The sequence below is a fragment of the Vulpes lagopus genome, chromosome X, assembly GCF_018345385.1.
Source record: "Vulpes lagopus strain Blue_001 chromosome X, ASM1834538v1, whole genome shotgun sequence".
In the NCBI taxonomy this organism is placed as follows: Eukaryota; Metazoa; Chordata; class Mammalia; order Carnivora; family Canidae; genus Vulpes; species Vulpes lagopus.
The window spans coordinates 13101966-13121227 of NC_054848.1; the positions used below are offsets into that span (position 1 = coordinate 13101966).

The 19262-nt window shown below is 41.6% G+C and overlaps 1 protein-coding gene and 1 long non-coding RNA gene across 6 annotated transcripts in view; one reads left to right on the forward strand and one right to left on the reverse strand.

Annotated features, from left to right (window-relative positions):
- Window positions 1–561: 561 nt before the first annotated feature.
- LOC121482409 lies at window positions 562–2390 on the reverse strand. Its single transcript, XR_005985603.1, has 3 exons — window positions 2250–2390; window positions 1260–1306; window positions 562–857 (listed from the first exon to the last, which is right to left on the reverse strand). It is a non-coding gene; the product is annotated as an uncharacterized LOC121482409 (long non-coding RNA).
- Window positions 2391–2610: 220 nt separating this feature from the next.
- REPS2 (RALBP1 associated Eps domain containing 2) overlaps window positions 2611–19262 on the forward strand; it is a 227493-nt gene continuing 210841 nt past the window's right edge. For 3 of the 5 annotated variants that reach the window (XM_041740770.1, XM_041740772.1, XM_041740771.1), the window contains exon 1: window positions 2611–2994. In XM_041740770.1, the coding sequence (XP_041596704.1) occupies window positions 2761–2994 (234 nt within the window). In that variant the 5' untranslated portion in view covers window positions 2611–2760. The remainder of the gene's footprint in view (window positions 2995–19262) is intronic. The other 2 variants (XM_041740774.1, XM_041740776.1) reach the window with 1 other exon arrangement.

Sequence of the window (19262 nt, forward strand, 5' to 3'; positions counted from 1 at the left end):
AGTGTTTCTAGTTTTTACATTCTTATCTGTGTTAACTCTAAAGTGTGATCACTATTGCTTTTACTCAAAAAACTGCTGAAATAAAGAACAGTACTTGGCATTCCTTAGATATTAAAACATTTAAAAAATGCCATTTTCCCCTCCTGCATCCTGGGTTTAAATGTTACTCTTGTTGGGTCACTTCTGTCTCTTGTTTTCCATTTGAGCACCTTCCCTCTGGGATCCTAGAGCCCCAGAGAGGCTGTCCCTCTCCCCCAACCCCAACCCGCCATCTCCCTCCCTCCCATCTCAGTCTGCTGTCTCACACTCACTACTGTCTTGGCGCCTCAACCCTGGGGCTCCTCCCTCTCCTGTGAGCCTCCCTCTCTTGTCCTTCCTTTTGCCTCCCCCAGTCCCACCGATTTGTCAATAATCCATCTGGGTGCCTTCTTCATTAAGCCTTCCTGGCTGGGCTCTGGCTCCTGGATTTTCTCTCTTCTCTAAACTCCCACAGCGCTTAGCCTGGGGTACACGATTTAGCACTTAATTATACATCGTCTTTTATTGTTTGTTTTTCTTTGTTGTGTTAGTTTTGTCTTTTCCAGTGAAGCTGCAGACTCCTTGAAAGGAACACGTCTTGTATTTTTTTTAAATCCCTCACAGTACCCCCGTAGGGACACAGTTAATACTTCCTGTTCTACCAATAAGTGCTGCTTGATGGATAGGCACAGATGTAAGGCTTTCCATGCATTTCAGCAGGATCTGCAGTGCTGATGAGTATCTGTCAAATTTATTAAACTGAGTTGAATAATGAAGAGCAGCTTCGAATCTACTATTCAGTTGGGTAAATCACACCATCTCTGCATCCATTTTCTCATCTGCAAAATGAAGATGAAAATGTTCTCCCAATCTACCTCAGAGAGTTACTGTGAGTCTTAAATGCGATAATGTAGCTTTGAACTGTATGAATATTAGGGATTATTATACCTCACATTTCTTTTTTCAGGTGTCACAGGGGAAAATAGGTTTTGGCTTTTATCACAAAGCGTGAGTCCCTTTCTAACCTCTGTTAGAATAGTGGGTGATAAAAAAAAAAAAGAATAGTGGGTGATTCTCAGGGAATCCCAAGGGTGTAACTAAAAAGGTAAGAAGAGCGTAAACATGATCTCTTGGCTTCCAGTTTTCCTTAGAAATTATCACAGTTTGGAAAATACAGCAGGTGGTGAGATTTTAAAATGGTAATTCCCCAGCAAAGATAGTCTTTGCTGTTCCTTACTTACCTATCCTCTCTGTACTCTTGTCCACAAGCTTAATTCTCTCCTGGTAGCTGTAAAGCAAAATGTGGTATAAGGAAATCTTAGTGAAGAGATGAGAACTTCCTGCTTTTAGAGTGGATCCTCTTCTCTATTTCATGTCCTTAGATTCCAAAAGGAAAATCTTACTCTGGTCACCATTTATGGATTGACATAATTTTTCTTCTTCTTCTTTTTTTTTGTTAAAAAAAACCCCTGTTTTACTTAAGTAAACTTTATTTCCAAAGTGGGGCTTGAACTCATGATCCTAAGATCAAGAGTCATATGCTCCACCTAATCAACCTGCCAGGCACTCTAATCATTTTTCTTATCTATTTCTTATGTATTTCTTCCCCCTTCACCATTTGTTGATTTTTTTTTCTCAGTCTTGTCCTTCCTCCTTATTTTAGTTTGACCAACATACCAAAGTATATTTGTTATCATCAGTGCTATTTCTTGAGATAGTGTTTGTTTTTAGTTAAAGTAAAATTATTTTGGGGTGAAAGGTTTATATATATCTGTTTATTAAATTCGAAATTGTATTTTTTAGTAGTGCTTTAATTCTGGACTCATTTTTTTCTTTGTGATATATATATATGATATATATGTGATATATGATATTATATATATCATATTATATATCATATATTATATATCATATTATTATATATCATATAATATATATCATATATTATATATATATATATATGCAATTCTTCTTCCCAGGGCCCCTTTTCACTCTTATCACTCTAGTATTTAACACTAACTGACGGTATTCCTTTTTAAGGCACAACTCCAGGTATGAGCCATACCTGAGAAAGTAGCCTAACCTCATCTCCACCATGAATGCTAAGTGGAGTCACTGCGAGCAGTTCTGGAGATCTCTGTCCTCCAGCTTTTCAGGACGGAAGCGCACTATGCAAAAAGGGAAGCTTAATTTCTCCTGTCTCCCCCCCTCTTCTGCGAAGGGCGCCGCACCTGCTTCAGTTCTAGGGAAAAACCACCACAGCTTTCTCCGCCCCCTGAAAAGCGCCATGCTCCAGGTGGGTCTAGTTGTCTCCCTTCCCAGCCAGGGCGGAGAGCCGGAGGCGCCCCTGCGGGGCTCCGAGGGTGCGCCAGGCGCCGGCCCCCGGCCTCCGGGTCCGGACAGCGCGGGCGGGGCGGGCGGCCCGCGGAGTTAGTTACCTGGCGCGGCGCGGGGCGGGGCGAGGCGGGGCGGGGCGGACGGCGGGGGCGGGGCCGGGGCGCGATCCCAGGCTGCGATTGGTTCGCCCCGCGCCTGTCTCCATGTGCCGCGCGGCGGAGGCACAACATTCAAGTCTGGGGGCGGGGCCGGCGCGCGCCGGGAGGAAGCGGCGGCGCGGCAGCTGCGGGGCGTGGGGGCGGTGGCGGCGGCGGCCGAGGCCGAGACCCAGGCGTCGGAAGCTGAGGCGGAGGCAGCTGTTCCCTACCCGGTGGCGGTGCTTCGCCGGACCCCCTTCCCGGCCCCATGGAGGCAGCGGCGGGCGGGGGCTGCGGCTCCGGGCCGCCGCTGCTGCTGAGCGAGGGCGAGCAGCAGTGCTACTCCGAGCTGTTCGCGCGCTGCGTCGGCGCCGCAGGCGGGGGCCCCGGGTCCGGGCCCCCTGAGGCCGCCAGGACCGTCCCCGGCACCGTCACCGCAGCCGCGGGCCCCGTGGCCGACCTGTTCCGGGCGTCGCAGCTGCCCGCCGAGACGTTGCACCAGGTATGTCCCCGCGCCCTCAGCCGGCGCCTGTCTGTGGGGACCATTTCTGTGGAGATCAGGGGGCGAGGTGGGCCGATAGGGCTGCCCAAGGACCTGGAGGCCTCGGCCAGGTCGAAGTCGGGGATGGCGGCGACGCCCTTGTCCCCCAGGGAGCACCAGCCTCCTCCGCAGCTCTGGAGGGTGCGCTCCCCGTCTTCCTCCCCTGAGACAGACTGACGCTCCCTCCCCTCCCCCGGCCATCGCTGGGGCTCTGCAGCCGCCCAGACCCAAAGTTTGCCTTGTTCTGGAAGTGCTGTTTGTTTTGGCTGGTGTCTGGTTTAACCTCTGCTCGCTGCTCCTGCCTTTCCCTCCCTTGGGTGGGTGGAAGGGGGTAGGTGCTCAGGGTGCCTTGCTGGAACTTGAACTTCAAGTCTGTGTTTAGGTAAGTGTGTATGTGTATACAGCGGGGCCCAGAACTCAATGTTGTCCGCCCCATGTACGTATTAATGTATATATATCTACTATATGTATTTGCTCACTAATGTACTTCGGAATATTGATATTAAACTGGAAAGCCTTAATACGTTGCAGAGCAGGGACAAAGGGCTGTAAGAGGATGTCTGTCAAGGCAAAGCCAAGCTTACTGTTTAGGGCCAGAGGTAGACCCCAGACGTCCAGCATAGGAGACAGCTGTAGTTTCCCACCTTATTGCATGCACTTGAAACAGAACTGGAAAGTAATGTGTGTCACAGCTACCTCCTTTGAGCTGCTCCATACCTGGAAGAGGAGGAGGGGATGATCCACAGCACATGCTGTTTTTGTTTTGTGCTTTCCTTGGAGCTTGGAGAAACACTATTTGATAACCATCGTCTTTCGATGTCACCAGGCTTTCATGTTGATAAGATTCTTTTTTTTTTTTTAAAGATTTTATTTACTCATGAGAGACACAGAGACAGCGGCAGAGACACAGGCAGAGGGAGAAGCAGGCTCCATGCAGGGAGCCCGATGCGGGACTCGACCCTGGGACCCCAGGATCATGCCCTGGGCTGAAGGCAGGTGCTCAACTGCTGACCTACCCAGGCATCCCATGTTGATAAGATTCTTAAAATCAGGCCCAAAACATGAAATGAAGCTTTTTTCAATTATTTTTAAAGTTTTAATTTTGATTCCAGTTAACATACAGTGTGATATTAGTTCTAGGTGTACAATATAGTAATTCAGTACTTCATACATCATCCTGTGCTCATCAGGACAAGCGCACTCTTTAATCCCCATCGCCTGTTTCATCCATCCCCCCATCTCCTCCCCTCTGGTAACCATCAGATTGTTCTCTATAGTTAATAGTCTCTTTCTTGATTTGTCTCTTACTCATTTGTTTCTTAAATTCCACATATGAGTGAGATCATATAGTACTTGTCTTTCTCTGACTTATTTTGCTAAGCATTATACTCTAGTTCCATCCATGTCATTGCATATGGCAAGATTTCATTCTTTTTGATGCCTGAATAATATTTCATTGTGTGAAAAAAATATTTCATTGTGTGTGTGTGTATATAAACATATACATATATAAACATATACACTCATCTTTATCATTCATCAATTGATGGACATGGACACTTGGGCTGCTTCCATATCATGGCTGTTGTAAGAATGCTGCTATAAAGTATAAACATAGGGGTGCATGGAAATGAAGCTTTTCTTGAAAGCAGTAGTATAAAAGTTAACATCAATTGAATATTTGGAGTGGGAAGTGGCATTTTAAAATCTAGTTTCAGAGGATTAGTGAGGATTTTATGGCTCAGTTGCAATGTCACTGTGTTTGTAGGTCTTTTTTCTTACCATTTAAGACTGCTTTATGCTACTGGAGCATGCATATGCCTATATGTCTGTGAGCATAATTTTAGCCACTCTGTAATCTTTCACCTTTTATCTTATTTTTTAAAAAGATTTAATTTATTTATTCATGAGAGACACACAGAAAGAGAGGCAGAGACACAGGCAGAGGGAGAAGCAGGCTCCATACAGGGAGCCTCATGTGGGACTCGATCCTGGAATTGCAGGATCTCGCCCTGAGCCGAAGGCAGGCAAGGCACTAAACCGCTGAGCCACCCAGGGATCCCCTCTTTCACCTTTTAGAAAGGATTTCTGAAAATGTAATTAGTATTCGCAGAACTTAGCATGGCTGTTTAGCCCTTAAGTAGTCCTTTTTTTTTTTTTTTTTAAAAAAAGTCTTTTCTATGTAGAAAGTTCTGCAATTGCTGTTTGTGGTTTAGCTGAACTAGGTAGACACAAAAAGTCAGTGTCTTGGGACGCCTGGGTGGCTCAGCAGTAGAGCATCTGCCTTTGGCTCAGAGCGTGATCCCAGGATCTGGAATCGAGTCCTGCATCCGGCTGCTTTCGGGGAGCCTGCTTCTCCCTCTGCCTGTGTTTCTGTCTGTCTGTCTCTCTCATGAATAAATAAATAAAATCTTTAAAAAAGTGAGTGTATTAAAACACAAACCATGGCCATTACTTGAGGCCCTCAGAATATTCCCAACCGTATAAATTTATTAAATGCTCTTGCAACTTTTCACCTGAAAAAGGAATGAGTGACTGAGGCCACACAGCAAGTAAATGACAGCTGGGCACCTGCCAAGACCTATTTTGTAGTCAGTAATACATGTACTGTGATAAGAGAAAGCGGGCATGCTAAATGTGAATGTGTTGGTTCACCACTCCTAAGGAATTGGGGAGGGGACTTTACTGGTGTTAGAAAAAATACACGCTCCCTTGAAGTATATATGATTTAGAAAGAACCCAAGGCACAGTGCATTTGCATGAATGATGTTATACTCTTGATGTCCAGTTGAAACCTGCTTGCCGAAGACTGCTTCAGATGTTGGCAAAGGGGGACACGCCTAGAAGATTGCTTGCAGTAAATCTCTCAGAGCTTTAAGCTCTCTTATTCAGTCCAGCAAAATAAAATACATCCTTCCCGATTAACCTAATATAATTGCAATAGTCCAGTATTCTTCATGCAGGTAAAAATGAACATCAAAGGCATCCTGGACAGGGAAATGTAATCAGAAGAGATTCAAGCAAAGGTAGCACTCAGCAGCCACCTGTTTTACCAACCATTTCGGTGATGTGTGGTATGGTGTGGTGTGGTGTGTTGTATCTTGATGTGTATGTACATGCTCCATTTACCTCAATTTGCATTTCCCCATGAGTGTATTAGCCATTCTTTAAAACAAATGTAGACATTTTTAGCCTTTCCCTGTTAAACATGAACCTGTAAGTTCAGAATTAAGTGGCCCAACAGGTATAACTGCTCAAATCATGGAGCCACTAACCATCCCTGGTAATTTCTATGGTAACAGCCAGATTTTTTATCTTAATAAGCATATAATTAAGATTACCATAATGTTTCAGGCAGAGTGAAAATCTTACCTGGAGTAAATGTTTTACAAAAATACTTAATTTTGTCTCCTCCTTGCAGTAAAAATATACCTGTTACTTTGTCATGAAAGTTAGGTTAAGAATTTCTGTTGACTCCTAACTCTGGGAAACGAACTAGGGGTGGTGGAAGGGGAGGTGGGTGGGGCATGGGGGTGACTGGGTGGCGGGCACTGAGGTGGGCACTTGACAGGATGAGCACTGGGTATTATTCTGTATGTTGACAAATTGAACACCAATAAAAAATAAATTAAAAAAAGAATTTCTTTCTGTTGAAATATTATATATAAATTTTATTTTTTTCAGAGCAGTTTTATATTTGTAGCAAAGTAATGGGGAAAGTACAAAAATTCCCATACATACCCTACCAGCACACATGTACAGCCTCCATCATTATCAACATCCCTCACCAGACTGGTACATTTGTTGACATTGACATATCATTATTGCTCAAAGTCTATAGTTTGCATTAGGACTTACTCTTGGTGTTGTACGTTCTTATGTTTTTTTTTTAAAATATATTTATTAAGACTTAATTTTTTAGAGCAGTTTTAGGTTCAGAGCAAAATTGAAGGAGAGGTGCATAATGTTCCCATAATGCCACCTGATCACACACATACACAGTCTCTCCCATTAGGAAAACTCCCCTCCAGAGTGGTACATTTTTTACAATTGATAAACCTACATTAACATATCATAATTACCCAGAATCCATAGTTTACATTAGGGTTCACTCTCGGTGTTGAGCATTGTATGAGTTTAGACAAATGTATAATGACATGTATTTACCATTAAAATATCATACAGAATAGTTTCACTGCTGCCCCTAAAAATGCTCTCTGCTCCGCACAGTCATCCCTTCCTCTTACCCCCAACCCCCAACCCCAGGCAACCACTGATCTTTTTACTGTCTTTATATTTTTGCACTTTTAAAGAATGTCATATAGTTAGAAAAACACGTATGTAATCTTTTCAGTTGGCCTCTTTCATTAATAATATGCACTTGAGATTCCTCCATGTCTTTTCATAGCTTAATGGTTTATTTCTTTTTAGTGCTGAATAAATACTACATTGTCTGGATGGACCAAAATTTATCCATTCATGAACTAGAGGACATCTTGGTTGCTTTCAAGTTTTGGCAGTTATGGCTCAAGTTGGCATAAATATCTGTGTGCAGGTTTTTGTGTGGACTTAAGTTTTCAACTCCTTTGTGTAAATACCTAGTAGTGTTATTGCTGGATCATATGGTAAGAGTATCTTTAGTTTTATAGGAAACTGCCAAACTGTCTTCCAAAGTGGCTGTGCCATTTTGCAATCCCCTCAGCCATGCATGAGAGTTCATGTTGCTCCATATTCTCAGCAGTATTTAACAATACCAGTGTTTTTGATTTTGACCAAAGGAATGTAGTGATATCTCATTGTTGTTTCGATTTGCAATTCCCTAATGACATGATGTTGAGCATCATGTCATATGCTTATTTGCCATCATTTTTTTTTTTTTTAAGATTTTATTTACTTATGAGAGAGACTGCACCCTGGGCCAAAGGCAGGCCCTAAACCGCTGAGCCACCCAGGGATCCCCATAATAGTCTATTTTAAAAAGATCTTTGGTCCTTTTTTTGGAGTATTTATCTTCATGTGCTGATTTATTTAAAAGCCAAATTTCACTACTAGGTGAAAAATGGTAGGATGAAATCCTTTTAAATTACAAAAAGTTGGGCATCCTGGTTGGTTCAGTAGTTTAGCGCCGCCTTCGGCCCTGGGCCTGATCCAGGAGACACGGGACTGAGTCCCACGTCAGGCTCCCTGCATGGAGCCTGCTTTTCCCTCTGCCTGTTTCTCTGCCTCTCTCTCTCTCTCATACTAAATAAATAAAATATATTAAAAAAATAAATTAGAAAAAGTTAATATGAATGTCTGAGAAACAGTTTTTAAGACAAAGATCTACAAATGTTAGAGTGATTGGTTTCCCAGGTTGTGAAGTATTTCATTGGTATTCAAAGACCAGCATTTTACTAGATGGCATAGGATGGTGTGGTGGGAATCAGGTTTGGGTTTGACATGTATTTGAGTTTCTGTTACTCATAATGCACAGTTCTAGGTACTGAGATTACATCAATGGATCAAACACAAATCCCTGTCCTCATGGAGTTTACATTCCAATGCAAATGTTTTTTATTCTTCAATTTGTTTGAGTTTATTCAGTTTCAGATATAGCCTTTAGAGGGGCATCTGGCTGGCTCAGTTGGGTAGAGCACGCAACTCTTGATCTAGGGGTTGTGAGTTCAAGCCCCATGATGGGCGTAGAGCTAACTTAAAAAATAAAGAAGGAATATAACCTCTAGAAATAAAGTGTCTATCTTGAACTAGCAAGTTTTATATTTGCTGTAATGAATTAAACTATATAGACTTATTGATAATATTCATCTTTTAGGATGGTATGTTAGTCTCTGGGAATGCTGTGCATATTTGAAGAAGTCATAATTTTTTTTGAAGTAGTCATAATTTAATTTTTATGATGTCAACTCTTTTTTTGTTTTGAAATGGTGTATTTTTTAATTGGGATCTAATTAACATGTAACATTATATTAGTTTCAGGTATACAACATAATGATTCAGTATTTGTATATTTTGTGAAATGATCACCACAGTAAGTCTACATCTATCACCATACATAGTTATAAATTTTTTGTGTGATCAGAACTTTTAATGATATACTCTCTTGGCAACTTTCAAATATATAATACCGTATTATTAACTACAGTCACCATGCTATACATTAAATCTTCATGACTTATTTTATAACTGGAAGTTTGTAACTTTTGATCACTTTCATCTGTCCCCCCCCCCACCTATCTGTTCTTCTGTATTTATGAGTTCAAGTTCTTTGTTTTTAGATTCCACATGTAAGTGAGATTATATGGTATTTGTCTTTCTCTGACTTGATAGTTAACTCTTAGACATTAAGGGGAATAGCTCTAAAACACTACTGATTGTGTAATATCAAGGGAAATCACTGAATTGGAAAAAAGCCGATAAATGTCTGCTTATTTAAGCAGCTTTGATTGAGGTAAAGAAGTAATAAAGTTTCTAGAAGTAGGGGATGTTTTAAAAATTCCTGTGCGGGCAGCCCCAGTGGTGCAGCGGTTTAGCACCGCCTACAGCCCAGGGCATGATCCTGGAGACCCAGGATCGAGTCCCATGTCGGGCTCCCTGCATGGAGCCTGTTTCTCCCTCTCCCTGTGTCTCTGCCTCTCTCTCTCTCCTCTCTGTGTATTCTCATGAATAAATAAATAAAATCTTTAAAAAAAATAAAAATTCCTGTGCATGGAATCAGATTTTTAAAAAATATTTATTTATTTTAGAGAGTGTGCAGGGTGGGAAGAGTTGGGGGTGGGCAGAGAATCTCAAGCAGACTCCCTACTGAGCACAGAGGATGTGGAGGCCCAATCCCATGAGCCTGAGATCACTGTAGTCGAAATCAAGAGTTGGACACTGGTGGGGGAACCCTAGGTGGTGCAGTTGGTTGGGTGTCCCACTCTTGGTTTTGGCTCAGGCCATGATCTTGGGGATCGTGATATTGGGTCCTGAGTGGGGCTTTGAACTCAGCGAGGAGTCTGCTGAGGTTTCTCTCTCCCTTTTCTTCCACCCCTCTCTGTGCTAAGTAAGTAAATCTTAAAAAAAAAAAAAAAAAAAAAAAAGAGTCGCTCAGGGCATCTGGGTGGTACAGTCAGTTAAGTGTCCAACTCTTGGATTTGGCTCAGGTTGTGATATCAGGGTTGTGAAATTGAGCCCTGCATCAGGCTCCCCACTTAGCACGGAGCCTACTTGAGATTCCCTCCCTTTCTTTATGCCCCTCCTGCTTGTGTGCGTACTCTCTCTCTCTTTCAAAAAAAAAAAAAGTCAGATGTTAAACTGACTGAGCCACCCAGGTGCCCTGTGCATGGACTCATCTTTGGGAAGAAGTCCTATCTATCTATCATCTATCTATCTATCTATCTATCTATCTATCTATCTATCTATCATCTATCTATTTTTTTTATCTATCTATTTTTTAAAAAAGATTTATTTATTTATTCATGAGAGACACACAGAGAGAAAGGGAGAGAAACAGGCAGAAGGAGAGGCAGGCTCCATGCAGGGAGCCCGATGCAGGACTCCATCCCAGATCCCAGGATCGCGCCCTGAGCCAATGGCAGACACTCAACTGCTGAGCCACCCAGGTGTCCCAAGAAGTCCTATTTAAAGATTTTCTTGTAATTCATTGAAGCAACTGTTTAATCATTAAAGAAAACTATAGGTAAAAGACAGAATTATTTTTTTTTATAAAGATTTTATTTATTAGAGACACAGAGCGGGGCAGAGACATAGGCAGAAGGAGAAGCAGGCTCCCCGTGGGGAGCCCAATGCGGGACTTGATCCCAGGATCACTACCTGAGCCAAAGGCAGATGCTCAACCACTGAGCCCCCCAGGCGTCCCAAGACAAAATTCTTGTGAACTTTTCGTCATTGTTAGATTATTAGCCAAAACTGTTTTTTAAAAATGCAAATAAAGCAGTTTTCTATTTTTGCATCTTTATATCATAGTCCTTTGTAATATACACTTTAAGGAGAGAGGCCAGAATATTAAAACAGCAAGTAAGAATGTATCCTGTTTGAGGTAGTACTCTTTTTTTGTAAAAGAGAAAGAATGCCAGCAGATAGATATAGGAAATTCCAGAGCCAAACCATTGGGTGGTTTAAAGAGGGACAATTGTATAATAGTTGCTTGTTGACTCTTTTATAACAAAAATATTTCGGGTGAAAAAAAATATTTCAGGTGTGTAAAACTTAGAGGATTACCCAACAAATAAGTAAAACAGTTCATTTACTGCGAGGGTTTCCTGTGACCTTCTTCTCTGGTCCCATTCTCCTTCCTTCCAACCCCAGAGGTTATTACTGTCCTGAATTTGGTGTGCAATGAATTGAAAAAATGTTAATACTTCTATTATATGTATATCATGTGAGTATATAGTGTGTGTGTGTGTGTGTGTGTATGTCACTAAAATAATATATTGTTTTGTATGGCTTTTCAACTTAAAATTAGGAGTATTGTACTCTTAACTGTAACTTGCTTTTCCTCGCATTGTTTTTGAGATTCATCTTTATTGACACATGTAGCTCTAGTTCATTTATGTTTCCTTTTTAAAAATCTTCATTACCTACTCTTACAGTGACTCATCATTATGGTGCTGTAAAGACCTTTATGCCTAAGGAAACTAGGTGGCATTTTTATTTGTATAGGATGTCACATGACTGCAGGACTGTGCTAAACGTGTACAAATATTAAAAGCTCCTTTATAGGGTAGCAGAATGCACGCTATATTCTTGAAGTGTTAGAGGACTGTAGAGTTAATTTTTTGGTTTGGCTTTCAAAGGCTTGCTTTCTCTCTCTCTCTCTCTTTTTTTTTTAGGAAAATCTCAAACAAGTAGAATAATACTACATTCAGCTCCTCTGTGCTTGCCATCCATGCTCAACAACCATCAATGCACATGTGGTCAGTTCTGTTCCATTTGTGTTCCCACTTTTGTACCCTAGCCCTCTGTTATCCTAAAGCAAATTTCAGACATCATACGATTCATAGGATTTAAAAAAAGGAACCTGAGAGTGGTCAGAGATGGGAACATAGAGGGGTTTAATATAGGCAGAAAAGGTATCTGTGGCCTTCGGTCAAATGTAAAGACTGAACGATGGTTCTACATGATTGAGCTATTTGCAGTCTTTAAGGTAATGATGTTTGAGACTGATTTAGAATGATTGGGTAAACCAGTAGGGAGTTGGAAAACGTAACAAAAGTGAAGACTAGTAATTAATACAAGGTGCGGTACCTGACTGGTTAAGTTGGTGTAGCATGCAACTCTTGATCTTAAGGTTGTGAATTCAAGCCCTGAGTTGGGTTAGAGATTACTTAAAAAAAAAAAAAAAAAAGCAAGATGGATTTGAATATTGGCCTAGTTTCACATGCATAACTGGGGACTGTCCTACTTTAAGGGCATAGAAAATTGGTTGTGAGGAAATCTTGAGTTGTTTCACTAATTATCAGTAATTATTAAAAGCGGGTTTGGTTCCTTTCTAGGTTTTCCCCCAAACTTTGTTTCGTAAAGGCAAGTATCTAGGATTTTGTATTTGTATCATTTGCTTCTTTAGTACATGTCTTTTGGTGGGCATCTAAGTCTGTTTGGGCTGCTATAACAAATACTGCAGACTTGGGTGGCTTATAAACTGTGGAAATTTATTGTCCACAGTTCTGGAGGCTGGTAGTCCAAGATCAAGGTATCAGCATATTTGCTTCCTAGTGGGGGACCCTTTCCTGGTTCATAGCTGGCACCTTCTTGTGTCCTTATAAGGTGGAAAGGGCTAGGGATCTCTCTGGAGCCTCTTTATAAGGCATTAAATCCTATTCATGAGGGTTCTACCCTCATGAGCTAAGCTCCTCCCAAAGGCCCTACCTCCTAATACCATCACATTGGGCATTAGAATTTCAACATATGTATTTTGTGGGAGACTCATTCATTTTTTTTAAAGATTTATTTTTATTTATTTATGATAGACAGAGAGAGAGAGAGAGAGAAAGAGAGAGAGAGAGAGAGGCAGAGACACAGACACAGGCAGAGGGAGAAGCAGGCTCCATGCTGGGAGCCCGATGCGGAACTCGATCCCGGGACTCCAGAATCACGTCCTGGGCCAAAGGCAGGCGCAAAACCGCTGAGCCACCCAGGGATCCCCATGGGAGACACATTCAGATCATAGCAGCAACTAACCATCCTGGGTTGCTCAGGCCTCTGGGGTTTCCTGGGGCATGAGACTCAGGTTTCAAAGCAGAACAGTTGGAGGGCAAATTGGGATGGTTGGTCACCCCCTCTATTGGTTACTGCATTAATTATCTTATTGCTCTGTAATGACTTTTTTTTTTTGTAATGACTTTGAATACATTTAAATTGCAGCTTAAAGCAACACATTTATTATCTTACTGTTCCTTTGGGTCAGGAGTGCTGACATGGCTTAATTGTCCTCAGCTCAGGCTTTCACAAGGCTAAAATCAAGGCATTGGCTGGGTGGCATTCCTTTGTGGAGCTCTGGGACCTCTTGAAGCTCATGTCATTTTTAGTAGAATTCAGTTCCTTGTGAGTTTAGGACTGAAGATCTCAGCTACTAGAGATCACCTGCAGTTTCCTGCCACATGGCTCTTTCCATAGGCAGTTCATAATTATGGCTGTTGGCTTCTTTAAGGAGATTTTCTCTCTCCAGTTGTCTTAGAGGAGTGTGGACACCTCCATTGCTTTTGGCATATCCTGTTGGTTAGAAGCAAGTCACAGGTTTTGTCTGCACTGAAGGGGAGAGGATTATTCAAAAGCATAGACACCAGGAAGGGAGAATTATTTGGGGTATGTGTCACCTTAGGAATTTTGTGCCACAGTCGCCTTCCAGAGTTTTCTGAAGCAGAAAATTACTCTGTTTAGCTTTTTGGGGCCAGAGAATATAGATGTTTTTGCTCAACCACTCATTTAAAATTTCTTTATCTTTTTAAAAAACATTTTCATGCATAATTCATTTTCTTATGCCAAGTAGAACTGGCAAATATATTATCTTCTTATGTATTATTTTCAATTTTAGTCTTTAGGCAATTTGTTTTTCCTCTTAACTGGTGGGAGGCAGGAAAAGAAGTGGAAATGCAGATATGAATGCCCTGCATTCCCACTCCTGCCTGGAATACTCTAAAGCAGGCACTGGTTCTGTTTTAGGGGTCAGTGGATTTGGATGTGGAAAAAGATACATTTTTATTTGTACCAACTCGTAACTGAAATGAAGCATTTCCTTCCATTGTGCATATAGGCACAAACCACAGTAGTATTAGTAGTACCCGTGATTTCATCACCTGTAGAAGTAGGATTTTTAAAAATCATATTACAATTATCACAGGTAGTAATACATATTCAAACACATGCATGACTACCACAAACTTGCTTTTTAATAATTTGATAGCTATATTTCAGTATGTTTCTTTCATAATCCTACCTATTTTAAGTGTTTAATGGTATGCATTTAAAAACATTATTCTGGGGTGCCTGGGTGGCTCAGTTGGTTAAGTGTCCACCTTTAGCTCAGGTCATGATCCCAGGGTCCTGGGATGGAGCCCCATGTCAGGTTTGCTGCTCAGCAGGAATTCGGCTTACCCCCCCCTTCCTCTGCCTGCTGCTCCCCCTGCTTGTGCTCTGTCAAATCCATCCATCCATCAATCAAACAAACAAAATTATTGAGAAGAGGTCCATGCAGACTACTAAAGGGCAGGGAGCATAGGACAAAAACAATTAAGAAGCCCTGCTCTGAAGAATTGCGAGGTGTCTGGACTAGGAACTTCAGTTCTTCAGAGTTCATTGGTTCTAAAGTCAGAATGGCAGCAGCACCGCTGGCAGGTCTGGGTCAGGAATGAGATTCCATAAGGCTGCAGTGGTCCCTCCCCCTCCACTCAGCCCTGTGAGGGGGAAGGAAGCTCAGAGAGAATGAATGCCCAGCTTCTTCCACCAGGAATTCAACCTGCAGTCCCTGCTCAGCTTTCTCTGCTCCTGACCTTTCTATCTGGCCCTCTCTACTTCACTTCATTCCAGAGAACCCCTGTGGAGTGCATGCCGGCTGGCTTTTGGGCCTGTTTTATTTACCACTATTATCTCTACTTCAGAGACTGGCTAGAACATGAACATGAAAGGAAAAGTGATTTTTAACAGACTGGAGAAACTCGGCTAGCCTCATAATTTAATTCAGGACCAGGAGAGGCTATTTAATATTAGGTTAGTAGTAAACATTTGCTTTGACTTAATTCATTTGTAACACTTTGCCATTGGTTTACAGAAAAATAGTTTTGTTCAGCCTCCTGGGGGTAATTAAATGTTTCACCTGTGTTAATTTCCTGACTAATTGAAGTAAATCGCATAAATGCCAGCAATTAGGAACTGTTTTTGCTTTTTTGAAAAAGCAGGTTTTCTTAAATGTGTAATGTTTGCCCTGGTGCCTTCAAAAGAACATATTTAATGCAATAATCTCTGTTTATTCTTTAGTTCAGGGTCATTCTTGTGAAAAACAGATGATTTTACATGAACAGGTTTTTGCTCCTGGAGGTGTTTGGTGTGCTTGCTTTTTGAGGTTTTTTTTCTTCTTCCTTTAGGGTTGCTTTAAAATTGTTCTAAAATGTTTTAATTCCTTTCCTTTGCATACACTGTGGTAACTTCAAGACCTATTAACTGAGAAATGGCACTGGAAGCAAAGTCTGTGAAATTTACCATGTGGATGTCTTAGATTATTTTTTTCTTTTTTAAAAAGATTTTATTTATTTATTCATGAGAGGCACACACAGAGAGAGGCAGAGACGTAGGCAGAGGGGGAAGCAGGCTCCATGCTGGGAGCCCAATGTGGGACTCTCAGGACCCCAGGATCATGCCCTGGGCTGAAGGCAAGCGCTCAACAGCTGAGTCACCCAGGTGTCCCTCATCTATCTATCTATCTATCTATCTATCTATCTATCTATCTATTTATCTATCTATCTATTTATCTATCTATGAGAGTGTGCAAGCTGCAGCAGGGAGGGGCAGAGGGAGAGAGAATCTTAAGCAGGCTCCAGGCCCAGCCCAGAGCCTCAGAGGGGGCTTGGATCTCATAACCCTGAGATCACAACCTGAGCCCAAATCAAGAGTCAGACACACAACCAACTGAGCTACCCAGGCACCCCTAGAGTCTTTTAATTTATTCTTTGTTCTGTATCAAGGTTTCTCTACCTCTGCACTGTTGACACTTTGGGCCAGATCATTCTTTGCTGTGGGGGCTGTCCTGTGCATTATAGAATGTCTCACAGCATCCCTGGTCTCTGTTTAGTAGATGCCAGTATCTGCCTGTCCCCTAGTTGTTACAACCAAAAATGTTTCTAGATACTGTCCTTTGGGGCAAAATCTACTCTGGCTGTACATACGTGATAACAATCATGGTAGCTGCTACCATTTATTTACTGATTACCATGTAATTGTCCTTGTCCTATAATTTGTAGAATGCTCATCTTATTTTCACAAGCAAATCATGAGGTAGTTATTATTGCCTCCAGTTTGAAGAAGACAAAGTGGAGGTACAGAGATTCAGTAATTTGCCCATGGTCACATAGATAAGTTACTTCTGGTAATAGTTTTCATAATAATTTGGGTTGAAATTCAGTCTTTGTTGAAGAGACAAACTAAAAAGGAAAGGGAGGGTTTCCTGATGATGTCTCAGTGGAGAGGCTATGGCTTTCATAGCACTTCTGTGTAAATGTTGGAATTCTTGCTTAAAGGAGTGAGTCTATGGGTCTGAGTAGGGGATTTGGATCTACTTCTAAGGAGCTTCAGTATGATAAAGCAGAACATGAGACAGTCTAGGGTTAAGGTTGATTAAACTTCAAAGCCAAGAAAGCCATCAGAAATTGGGATAAGGCTCAGGTGTCCCTTAATAATTTATTTTATTCTACCTAATATTCTACCTAATATATCTAAAATATTATCACTTCAGGGCAACCTGGCTGGCTCAGTTGGTGGAGCATGTGACCTTTTTTAAAGTTTTATTTATTTATTCATGAAAGACAGAGAGAGAGAGAGAGGCAGAGACACAGGTAGAGGGAGAATCAGTCTCCATGCAAGGAGCCAGATGTGGGACTCGATCCCAGGACTCCAGGATCATGACCTGAGCCGAAGGCAGACGCTTAACTGCTGAGCTACCCAGGCATCCCAGAGCATGTAACTCTTGATCTTGGGGTTGTGAGTTTGAGCCCCATGTTCGGTGTAGAGATTACTTAATAAAATGCTTAAAAAAATTTAAGCTGGGAATTTGGAAAATGTTAAGACAAGGTTTATATGACAAGAAATATTAATATATTGGCTTGGTGGGAAAATCAAGGTTTAGTAGAATTTTTGCTCAGTTTGAATTTTAGAAAGCATTTTCAAGATCTTACTTTGATACTAGATATTTATGTTAATGTGGGCTCAATGATCTTGTTCTGGAAATAAACTTGTCTTTTTAAATATTTCTATGGCAATTCTCTCAAATATAATTTGATGATTCAAGTAGAAAAAAAGGAATGAATGAAATCTTGCCATTTGCAACAATATGGGTAGTTCTAAAGGATATAATGCTGAGTGAAATAAGTCAGTCAGAGAAGGACAAATACGATATGATTTCACTCACGTGGATTTTAAGAAACAAAACAAACAAAGGAAAAAAGAGATTAAAAAACCAGACTCTTAACTATAGAGAACAAACTGATGGTTGTCAGGGGAGGTGGGGGGGACGGGTGAAACAGCTGAAGGAGATTAAGAGTACACTTATAATGAGCACTGAGTAATGTATAGAATTGTTGAATCACTATATTGTACACCTGAGACTAATATAACACTGTATGTTAACTGTACTGGAATATGAAGTCTGGTGCTTACATGATGGTTTTGGAGGAAAAGCATAAAGTGTGGCAGAAAGCAGTTTATGTATATAGGGAAAGAGCCTGGGTCCCATACCTTTATAAAACTGACTTATTAGTCTTAGTCCAAGTTTAAACTTCATTTACATGAAAGAGAAATAAATTTCTGTCTTATTTTTATTTTTTAAAAGATTTTATTTATTTGAGAGAGAGCCAATAAGCAAGAGAGAGAACACAAGCGGAGGGAGAGGAAGAAGCAGATTCCCTGCCTCCCTGCTAAGCAGGGAGCCTGGTGAGGGTTGATGCCAGGAGTATGGGATCATGACCTGAGCTAAAGGTGGACACTTAACTGAGCCACCCAGGTGCCCTCCCATCTTATTTTTTTTTAAATATCTGTATATATCAGTTTTCTTTCTATCATACAAAATTTACAAACATATTTACAACTTGTTAGCTAACTTTAAAATATTTATTAATCTGCCATATCAGCTGATTTAAAATTCCACATTTGACACATTCTGTGTTTGAAATTTTAGGTTGTTTGTTTCATAGAATTTATTTTATTATTTTTTATAAAGGGATAAGACTTTAACTTGGGTGTGATTATTGTTTAAAATTTGCTATTAATGGGTACCTGGGTGGCTCAGTCAGTTAAGCATCTGCCTTTGGCTCAGGTCATGATCCCGGGGTCCGGGGTCCTGGGATCCAGCCACATCAGGCTCCCTCCTCAGCAGGGGGCCTGCTTCTCCCTCTCCCTCTGCTGTTCCTCTTGCTTGCGTTCGCGCACTCTGTCAAATACATAAAAACATTTAAAAATAAAAACAAATATTAAATTGATTGTGAACCATTAAAAGAAATTGGGGGTAAGGCCATGTACTGTTTGGGGCCCTAAAGAAAATGGCACATTCAGAGGGTTTTACTGAAAACAGGAGTATGTGGAGGCATGGATAGATTAGCAGCCCCATGAAGCCGTTGCTGTCCCAAGATCTGAAGGGGCCAAGGAAGGGATTGTTGTTGCTGGAGCTGTGAAAGGTATGATTCCCCTAAAGGAACAGTAGTCTAGAAGAATGCAGCCATTGCCAGAATTGTGGCCAGGGAGGGGCTGGTGGGCTGAGGGACCAATAACCAACTGTCTCCTGCTGTCTGATGTGCTACAGTGGCCAACTGGAAGCCAGGGAAAGCCTGGGTGTTGAAGAGACCAGCTTCCTGGGAAGAGTGGATGAAGAAGGGTTGTGGTTCTGGGGAACAGATGGAGGAAAAGCCAACACAGGCTACAAGCAGAACTGGGAACCACCGCTCTGGATCCTAGGGAGAATGGGGCATGGCTGGTGTAAGGGGCGAGGGAAATCCATTTATGCCAAGCTGGGCTTGAGTGTGCAGACTTCC